At 40.9% G+C, this 11,113-nt stretch overlaps 1 protein-coding gene across 1 annotated transcript; it reads right to left on the bottom strand.

Annotated features, from left to right (window-relative positions):
- Window positions 1–146: 146 nt before the first annotated feature.
- Window positions 147–10,510, bottom strand: ypel5 (yippee like 5). The gene is made up of 2 exons (XM_022227499.2): window positions 10,361–10,510; window positions 147–2,962 (listed from the first exon to the last, which is right to left on the bottom strand). The coding sequence occupies exon 2, from the start codon at window positions 2,929–2,931 to the stop codon at window positions 2,572–2,574; it is 360 nt and encodes a 119-aa protein (XP_022083191.1). The 5' UTR covers window positions 2,932–2,962; window positions 10,361–10,510; the 3' UTR covers window positions 147–2,571.
- Window positions 10,511–11,113: the final 603 nt, after the last annotated feature.

Genomic DNA, 11,113 nt, shown 5'->3' with positions numbered 1-11,113 from the left:
ACCTGTGTCGGCCTCCACTTCTCTTAGAGCAACTTTCACCTTTCTCTCTTGAAAACAAAGCTACCATCCCCAAACCAGACACTACAAAGAACACATGGCCCTCCTGAGGGTTTGAATATCAGACATGAAAACAGCAAGTCCAGTGGTTTTGTATTATGATTTTGGTTTTTTCTTTATTTTAATAATACTTGTGCGTCTCTGACAGAATGTCCAATATATGTAACCAATCCAATTCCAACAGTGTAAAACCATTTGAAACATCTCTTCAAAATGCAATAAATTCAACACATACATTCATGTGAATGTACACTGTAGCAACTTCCTGTTTATCTCTGCAAAAATTCTATAAATACTTTATTAGCATTATATTTTGAATAAAAAAGTTTGGTACAAACCACTCATAATGAAAAAACAAGGAACAAAACTTTGTATGGTCTTTACGAAAATCTCGAAAATCAATCAGATTGTAGGCACCATTTACATCCACTGTGGTCGAAATCCAACTTAAGGATACTTTGTCCCCGTCTAGTTAATCACGAACTGTACAGTGTACTTTTAATTTCATCTGATGTGCCAATGTCTACCAAACATCAACCGAAAACCATAAATCACACATGTACATGCATGACGTGGTCAACTGCATTGGCAACTGCCAAATGTGGTTATTTGCTATTTATAACCAAATGTTCACATACCACCTACATGAATCTGAAGAGTACAACTCGCAGTACCATTTATTTCCTAAATACAAGTACATAAAAATGACTACCCATGCAGAGAAGTGCCATTATGATGTATAATTTATGAAACTACCAATTATAACTACTGCAGTAGGTTCTAAATTTAAGACAGAAATTTTAGGAAGAGTGCATCTTGGACAAAAATGTGAATTCTTTTCCCAACTGAAATAAATTGTCAAGTACATTTTAGTCCAGGCATGTACAGGTGTGCAAGTGCACTGGTACATATACCTTGATGTACGTGTACAAAGCAATACACAAACTGAAATTCTACATGCATAATGAAATTCATGACACACGCACAAGTGGGCAGGTGAAAATAAAAAGGCCCACTCCTAATTGAATCTACTCTGGCATTTATATGTACCATGGAAGCACTGAATGTTGTTAGGTCATATTCTAGTGCCCAGCAACACATATGCCTCTTGAAAGAGTTCAGCTAAAAATGTGTACAGTGCTGGCATAGTTACATGAACCCCTATCCATTATAATGAACAGAGACAGTCTGCTATGGGGAAATGTTTTAATTTGTTTCAATTGTCAGAGGCTTCTGAAGCATAACTGTCCTTACTTTATACTGTAGCTAAACCCCGTGTCTTTCATCTGGCAAGGGCAATTCCATGAAAAATCATTTCTTCCCATTCCATCCTCAAAAACTACAGGCATTTTGTTTCTCCTTCAAACATTTAAGAACACAACCATACCTTAGTGCAAGGTTTAAGCATTTTTGAGGATATTTTTAACTCATCTGAATTTCCCATGGAAAAGAGGACTAACAGTTCACAGTTATTGTGAAAAAAACCTCGTCCTGAACTTCAAAAGAAGTTTTGAATTTGGTGGGTATTTTGAACTACACAAGAGAGCCCACTGCAGTTCAAGTAAGTCTTCCCAAATAAGGGAGATTACATCTACATGTATGAACAGTTCACAACATCTAGGATTCAACAATCCTTCCAAATTTCTAAATTTAATCTCCAACATATCATTATGGTTTCTTTTTTAGACTTCAGAGACCCCAGTGAGGCTAAGGCTTTTCTAAATAAGGCAAATTCTTTGACAATTTTAACCGAGCAAGAATTCTGTACGAACAAACCTTCAACTTGAGAATTCGTTGAAACCAAAGGCTTACCAAAGCGGGCTGTAGCCATTATGTGATATTTCAGTACTGGTCACTAAAGGGTTGATTAACATTAACCACACCAAACCTAACAAGACTCTGCGTGTTAGTGATTTACTCGGCACCTGGAAAGTTTGGGCTACGGAGCCTTATCACTTCCCCATCCAGGCAAGATCTAGCATCTGGTCAACAGAGTCACATTATTGTACAATGATACAAAGAAAGGTCACCAAGTGACTGCAAGTGAGTAATCAAGTGAATGAAAAAAAAAAAGCCCTTGGCTTGTTATTGACAATTGCCCAACAAATTGATGATGGAACCTAACCAACCTTACGTACTACAAATGGTAAGCCTCGTGGACTAACAAGAATATTGACATAATCATCAGTGTTCATTTTGTTGTGCTGCACTGACAAGTTTGCCCCATACCCGTGTGAGACATGTCCTCTCAATCAAGCTCAGCTACCTTCCTCTTCAATGTTCTTGACTGTGAATCAGTTCTTTCAACTACTCTCAGTCCTTGATCTCAGTTGTTGACAAAACACCTTTGACTGTACCAGTACGTGTGAGGTACATGTACAGTACTACAGATGACAGTCATTTCTTGTGACGGCCTTTGCCAATCCTCCGTAGGGGTGGTGCAGGGTGCACATCCGATCCCCTGTCTCGGCTTCCAAAATCCTCCGACTGACACCGAGGAGTCTGACCCTCCCCTCATACCTCGCCGAGGTGCTCCTCGATCCCCTCGCTCTCCGTGATGAGAGCCCGCTCCAGGATGACCTTGCCTTCCTTGTAGCGCTGGCTCTCCTCTGTAGCAAACTCGTAGATCCAGCCCAGCTTAGAGTCGCAATTCTTGCAGAAAACATCACGGACGATGTGCCGGCCTGTCAGCATGACCCGGTCCTGCACCTCGCTGAAGGACAGGTTGACCACCTTCTTGAAGAGGAAGGCCCGGCCCGTGGAGCCCGTGAACCGAGTGGACATCAGCTCAATCCGGTTAGTCAGCACTGTGTCGCAATTGGCGCAGGAGAATAGCCGAGTGCCACCAATGTGCTCTAGGAAGATTCGGCCCATGCTGCTCCTTGGCAAAGTTCCAGTATATTATCTAGGAAGAAACAGACATATTCAAATGTTCAAAGCTTGAAAAGGTGCTTACCATACATCTGCAGAGCGACAAACAAAAAATTGGCATACAGTGTAACTCCATACATAAGGCCATTGGGTTCACATCACTCAGACTGGAACAAAAATCAGTCAGGAGGGGAATCTATATTTTATATCTATATGCTAATATGGAAGACATCATCAACATACGTCAGGAATCATGACAGCTACAGTGCACTATAGGCATGCACCAAACATTAGTAGCTAGTAGTCAGTTGTGCAAAATGTCATGCAGTTTGTGAAAAGTCAACTCAAATGTTCCTGTTTATCTAATGAGAAATTTCTCTGGAAAATATGTTTTTGGAAACCAAATGAACAAATATAAAAAAAAGCAAGATAGGCACAAAAATCAAGGCAGGCGGTGATGTGGACCTAAAATGACCCAAGAAAAGCACGACACAGTTTTAGCATCATTATGCTACAGAGGACTTCAGAATCAATCATGTAATTATCTACAACAACCATGTGCTAAGAGCATACATGTATGTACCCTTGTCAGGAGGCAAGACATGAGGCAGCAGTGCAGTGTGGAGCAGTCGTGTCAAATTAACAAGGCATAACGGTTTACCTCTGACAGAAATCAAATGTTGCAAAATAATTTGCCAATCATCAAGCTCTGCAATATAAGGTATGACTCATCACAACCAGATTGAAAAAGGCCAATTTAGAGCACCATCGACATCGTCCCATGCCCACTTTAAAATGACCTGAATCGGCTGAACCTAACAAAAATTTAAAAACCTCAAAACTGTTGAAGGATTGGAATGAACAACATGTCACTGTTATAAAATGGTTTCCAAACTAAAATGGTTCCATTTATTCATTATGCTATCATTGGTAATTCCTGTAATGATTCACACAAATGATCTATACACAATATGGTGGTCTCTCGGTCTTGCTGAGTTTATCTGCCCATAGCAAGTTACAGAGTGCACATTGTGTCCACCCAATGTTTTCCCCTCTCTGAAAAACAGTTTCAGAGGCATTCTGGGGTCAAGGTTATCTGTGGCAAAATGAAGAGGAACAGTCCAGGAAATCATCATCAAAAATCCAGCTCAAAGGAGTTATCGTAGTTGGAGAAAAAGGAGCATTTTCCTCAAGTTTCTTTAACCACAGGAGAACAAAGGAATATCCACACTTTTCATGAAAACAGGTATGGGTGTGCCACACAGCACCGACGTAGGAACCGGGGGGGGGGACCAGGGGGCCAGTGACCTCCCCTGAAAATATAGTGGGGGGCCGGGCCCCCCTTAAAAGATTCTGTAATTTGCATTCTCAGTGGGGAAGTTTTAGAGTGGATAGTATTTGTAGCAGTGTGTGATAATTTTACTTGGATCACATTGGAAAATGAAAATTTTAATGGGTGCGTTCGATTAGCTTCCCTGAACACACCAGTGTTACACTCAAGGGAAGCCTCAAAATGAGGCTTATCGAACGCTGCAGTGTGTTTTCCAAGGCATTCTGGGAAAAAGGTCAAGTCCCCGCCTCGTTCCATCATGTACGTCCATGCTCGAACAGTCCATCCATGACGTCATTACACTCGGGCAGCCTCCAGAGACCCGCTCGCCAGCTGGGGTAGTGGTGGCTGACACCAGGGCAGGCACGAACATCACGTGATGGCTAAACGAACGCTCTCGTGTAAGTCAAACTTACACGTGTAAGCTAATCGAACGCACCCTATATTCACTTTCAATCAGGATCCTGTAGTTCCTGTCCCTCCTATGCCCATTAATGACAAGGAGTCCCATTTCGCACTGTACGCAAGGGAGCTGCATCGCAGGCCGTGTTGATGTCTGAAACTCAAGGCTAGGTCTATTTTCTTGGTGTCTTCGCGTATTTCCAAAGGAGCAAAGCCATAGACCTAGCTCTAGACAACAGATTCGGATGCAGCCGGTCCCCTTGTCTACATTATTTTAATTTCTTCCTATTATTTCTAACCTCCTGAGGCTCCACTACAGTCTTCACGTAGAAATAAATTCCACAACGACACACCCTCCAATAAACGTGTTTTTTTTAAATTGCCCAAAGTTTATTCCCAAAATTAATCTATAAGAAAGAGCATCTCTGAATAGGATAGAGCCATCACTTCTTATCCAAAAATTGAAATATCCACAAGCTTCTTTCTTTGAATTTTTTAATCGTTGAGGCGAACTAAGATTGTGTTCAGTGTGACCACTCATTTTGGGGCTTTCCTCAAGTAAATGAAAGTTTTACTGAAACATATCCCCATACTATTTTAAACTTGAAGATTTAAAGCTCGTGCATGTCATCAAGTTTGTGATGTCATCTAAGGCAAAGCTTTAACATCGCAGCTGGTTTGTGCACAAACATTAAAGAATGTTTTCTTTTCTTAAAAGGAAAACTCCACTAATGAGTGTTTAGACATTCCAATACATATTTAAAGGTGATCATCATTCCCTTTGGCAAAATTTGGGTTTCTGGTTTTGTTAGGTTTAATGCTACTGCGAGACACTTTTCCTGTTACGGATTTACCAAATATCACCTTCATAATGACCAGTTTAAGATACATGTATGTCGTTTTTTGAAAGTTTAATTACATGAGATCTTACATGTACAATAATTAACTTATCTTTTTTTAACCTGTCAAACATGGATTTGAAATGCTAAAATTTCAAATTATCGATTGCTCAAAAAATCTTTCAGTGAGACTGGATGACTGATGGATCATGCACTACAGAGCACAAAACCTTACAAAACTTTGCTGACCCTTCACTGTGCAGGTTTCGTGCTATGCGCTCACAATAACTCCCCACAAAAAGATTTCATTTTCTGCCCCCCCCGGTAGAACCATCTTCCTACGGGCCTGAACACAGTGCATGCACGACATCAATACTGGGCAAAGTATTTCAGACTAAAGCTACAAAAAAGATCCAAGCCTTGTTCATGAAATGCTGATAAAGCCTTCCTATCTTTTCTCTGACTGGCATTACTGCGAGATTTTTTCAGAAACTGTATCTTTTTTATGTCTCAGTCCCAAGTGTCTGGTTGAAAACAGTTTTGGCTTCGATACTCCTGTTACCAGTTACAGTATGTGATCTACCCTTGTACTGGTGCAGCAGTTTAGCTATACAGAGCAGATGTGTATAGTATTACAAAGCTTGTTCAACACATGTAAGTGAATGAGTCTCTGACAGCTGATGGAGTACCTGTGCGAATAAAGAATCAGTGATTACAATGACTACAATAATCAATCGTGCACAAGAGTACAGGGTAAACATGCATTATGCCATGCCTTCAAATTGAAACCAGCACAACAGTCTGTGGAGAGGGTCGGTTGAACATGGAAGGTATAAAACATGGTCGGGGGATATATTCACTGATCACTGGGAGCATGCAAGGAGGCATTATGTGAAGCATTGGCCTCGTTATTGTGGGGACTAAGAAAATTGAGTACAATGAGCTTGGAGCTGTGATTGGGGTTGGGCTTAAGTTGAGGTTTGGCTTTAGTTCTTGAGTTTGGGTTGGGTTCGTAGGTTGCACTCATGAGGTACCAATTTTGTTGGTAGGGAAGATTCCCTTCTTATATTTAGAACAATGTGCTGCATCCGTCTTACAAAAAAGAGCTCATGTTTTAGGCACACGGTCCACCGGTATTGCACGTAATGCCCTTTTTTAAATGTTCTTTAAATCTTAAAGGTACCCAGGTACCCAGCATGGACATGAATTTTCAATTTAAGTTGGGTGGGTATGGGCCAGATTTGGTAGTATTTATAGTCAGATGAGATTGACTGGGCTAGGGAAGGAGGGCTGAGGTGGGATTGAGTGTGGTGGGATGGGAGAGGATGGTCTGTGAACAAGAGATCAAAATGTGTCAGTGTAAGGGGGACTTAAAGGTATTGGACAGAGGGCTGAGGAAAGGTTGAGTTGGGTGGGTCAGAAGGGGCTTTATGTGTATGAGTTGAATGGAAAGGGTCTTCAAACTCCATAAATACCATTTTCAAGAACATTATTTTCATTCTTGTCACATATCATGCATTTGTTTTCCTATGTACTGAACACTACAATAGAAAACAAATACCTGAACCAGATCGCCGTCTCCCCCCCCGTCCAGCCTTAATCAGAACCTGCTGTTCTGTTTCTTAGTATCATCCTCTCTCAACCTTTTATTACATGTAGATGGGGGGGTGTTTTTAAACTTAAAAGTTTTTTTGGGGGGGTCTTTTTCCACAGATATCTTTATTTATAAAGAAAACAACTTCATGGGTTTGATTTCACTTGCACTCCAGGTGCAATGCATGTACCTTGGGCCTATCGACAGCACAACGAACCTGCATATTGGCAAACAAAAAGGCTTTGTATACAGTCTGCAAGTACATGCATATTGATATCCAGCCACTAATAGAAGCTGTACTTGGATAGGGTCACCGTCCATTCAACACTGTATGTCCCATACAAAAAACACTGGAAAGGCTCCACCGTGGAACAGTGCTGTCTGCACTGGACAACTGATGTCTAACTCAAGCACGCAATAATAAAATCGAAAGTTATTAATACAGGCACGTTGTATCATTGTACCGTTCTTTCCTCACTTAAAAGGCTGAATTCTGTGGGACTGAGATTTTAAAAGAGAAAAAAATCAAATTGAACCAATGTTTGCCAACACCTCCATATCACAAATGATGGAAATTTTTGTCAGGCACATTTTTTAAGTGAAAAATACAGACGGAAATGTTTTGTTGGGCAAACCCATTTTTGACTAGACCTTTGCCCTTCGAAGACACACATGTACATGTCCATTTTGGTCAATTCTCCAAGTAGCCAAGAAATTATAACGGTGTCTTTATGGGCCAAAACAATTTTAACCCTAACCCTCCTCAATCCTCCAACAGGTGAAGGATTGAGGAGGGTTAGGGTTAATCAATGTCTTTTTTACTTAAATCTTCAATGAAACCTTTCATTGTATTTGTTTCATTCATGTTTAAAATACATGCATCCTGTTGATACTTTACGACATCCATGTACTTTAAACATATCATTTCTAAATAGCTCTGTTTAACTATTCCTATTGGGTCTGGACTAGAGCCCATCACATGGCCAGTTTTTATACAGTTACAAGCCACTTCACGCAGTATGGGCCATGCGTACACCATTCCCATATGAGGAGACTGTTTATGACTGCTGGCGAGGGGAACATACAAAAACATGACTAGAGGGGTGGGTTTTTTAAAGGAAGCAAAACGGTTGAACAAAATCACTGGAATTTTGTAGTTTTTGAACTTTTTTTACTTTGTGACTTAAGAGGTATTTATGACTGAGTTGATTTAACACCGGCTCAGGAAAATGGACGTGATTAACGTCTTGAGCTGCAGGTCTTAAACGAACGCTTAAAACTGGCACATATTTATTCCCTTGATATGCAAGTGAACGGAGTCAGTTGTTAACTTGCTACCTCCATGAAGATCTCTGAGAGCCTGGAATCATGAAGAAATAATGACGTTTGCATCAAAGAAAACTTTGTCTAAAACAATGACACAAAAGGTTTTATACTCTCCAGGGGTTGAAATTAATAGTGGTCCAGTGGTCCGAGGTCAGTAAAAAAATCATCAGGACCACCAAATCCACCAAACCTGCTGGTCCGCGGGGCCAGTGCAAATGAATGGTCTTAGTAAATAAATTCCATGTCACACTGTTTTTTTTATTCTCTCGAAACTACGTGGCTTATAGTCACTGTACTTGCCATCACTGAAAATAGTTTCCCAGTTGGCAACAACACACAACGCACGTGATGTATACATGGAGATTTTTCAAACCGCAAACGTACAGTTGCCCAATACATAATGTACGTGTACACCAAGTATGCAGAGGAAGCTGCATGTACATGTATATGTACAAGGACTGTATCCGCACGCGGTCGATCGATCAATCACGCATGCATAGTTTACGTTCGTACAGCTGTGGTGTAACCAGCCCGAACTGGTACCCGTGTGTCATTTCAGACGGTAACTAGAAGGACCAATCTGTGGCTGTACTGCGCCGCGCTAAATGGTTTTGGTTATTTTTTTGACGCGCTGAAACCCTTTTTCTCAATTTTAGATATAAATACATGAACTTCAATTCATTGTGTGAGGGAGGCAATGGAAACGTATCTTAGATGAAGGTAGTTGGAAGGGTTGATCAATTAATCGGTTTTAGGGAAAAATGTCAGGAAGAAATAGATTGCAGTTTTACACCACGGTTTGATAAGAACCAAGGACCACCAAATTTTCAGCAGGACCAATAGGATTCTCTAAATGGTGGTCCTGCTGGCCAGCATGAAATTCAAGTTAATTTCGACCCCTGCTCTCTAAAATCGTAGACAATCAAACCCGATATCTTCAGCTCAATGAAAATGCCTATTAAGCTGCCAAAGTATCTTTACAGGAAGGCAACTTTTAACTTATGCACCATAACTGCTCAGCATGGGAACAAGACAGGGCATGTTTGTAACAATGACGGTCCTCTGATGGAAACTCACTACATGCAAGCACAGATTCCTTTGTGTTTGTCACTGGATGTTACTTTACTTGTAGAGATTTTTATTAGAAGAGATAAACATAATCAACGCGGCGGATGACAAATACAGAAAAAAGATAATCGATGACTCGCGGTGTCGTGTTGCTGGTAGCGACGTTTCGGCTGCTGGTGCTGCTAGCCTTCATTTTTTCCCGAGATTTTTCTTATCAATGTAAACATCTGTCCCATTTAAGCTAATGTCTGGGACCATATACATGTAGTCGCGAGGTTCCTAATTTTGTCACCTATTGTCAAGTCTCACTGATTTTCGCAGTAAGTGGCGACTATACTGTCGTGGATGTTAGAGGGCGATTTGAGCAAGGAAAGACGGTTCACACATTGTATCTAATGGGAATAGGTTTAATGCTTCAGCATTAACAAAGAGAAAGTAGGTCTACCTGTTTGATGGTTTGGGAAATCCCATCTATCAAGCAATGCTTAATTATGTCACTGGGGAATTCTGCACAAAATAAAGAGCATCGGTCTGGGATTTCCCAACATGACCAACATTTCTATAGGCTAACTATTCCTTATGAAGATATTAATTCGGGAAACAAGCAATAACTAATAGTTTGGGCATGTTGGGGAGAAATTTCGGAATTTGGCGCTAGGCTTCACAAGATGTACAATGTAATGTACATGTATGTAGCACCTGAATCAACAAACAACTCGGGCCTACATATGAGGTAACACAGGTAACGGGGTATCATGTGAGAAAGTGATTGAAGGAAGTGAAAAATTCATTGCCAACATAGAAGCCTTCCATTCGACTCAAATTCGCCCAAAATTAACATCAAAACTCCCAAACGATTTCCCAAATACTCACCTACAATACCCTCAGAAGACTGGAGTACAGAAGATCAGAAATAATGTAAATATCAGACAAAAAGGTTCTTTCTTTCCCGCACTCTCTGTTGATACATGTAAACACACAGCCGGTCGATCGGACTACAACGATGAAGCATGCTGACGTCACCGCATTAACAGCTGACTTCCGCGAACCGTGATGGCGCGCCACTCAGTGTTAGCCACGTGTGCGCTGTAACTTTTCTTTAAGTTTTTATTATATATTTCTGGTAATGACACCAAGGATTCTTCAAAAGCGCCCTAGGCACTGTAGCTCGCAAGCCTGAAGAAACTTGTAGAGAGGAGACAGTGAGGAGCAGTTACAGTTTTAGAGGTGGGAGGAAAACCCCAATATTCTGGGTAAAACCCACGGAATCAGGTAGGGACTGAAAATCCAATCCACACGTGGACCGGGCCGGAATTCGAACCCGGGCCGCACAGGTGGAAGGCGAGGAAAGAACCACTACGCCAACCTGACTCCCCTGACTTTACAATTGACCCAGCACCAGCAGCCAATTTCGTAGTGTTACTTAAGCAGAAAATTTGTGTAAGCGTGGAAAAAAAAACTTGCTTGACAAATCAAATTACCAGCCAAAAGATCTTGTAATGTATAGTTTTGGAATGGTATTTAGCTATCTTTGTTAGCATGACAATCACAGAGTTTGAGCTGGTAACCTTTGTTTTTAAAGCAAAGTTTTTGTGCTTAAGCAAATTCTGTGCTTAAGCAGCTCTA

Source organism: Acanthaster planci, linkage group LG01 (genome assembly GCF_054643075.1).
Source record: "Acanthaster planci isolate LZ-2023a linkage group LG01, COTS_SCS, whole genome shotgun sequence".
NCBI lineage: Eukaryota > Metazoa > Echinodermata > Asteroidea > Valvatida > Acanthasteridae > Acanthaster > Acanthaster planci.
The sequence above is the reverse complement of the archived record's forward strand: the minus strand, read 5'-3'. Positions and strand labels throughout refer to the sequence as shown.

Excerpts from the sequence above, each read along its gene's own strand:
- ypel5 (XM_022227499.2), bottom strand. The coding sequence starts at position 2,931 with ATGGGCCGAATCTTCCTAGAGCACATTGGTGGCACTCGGCTATTCTCC.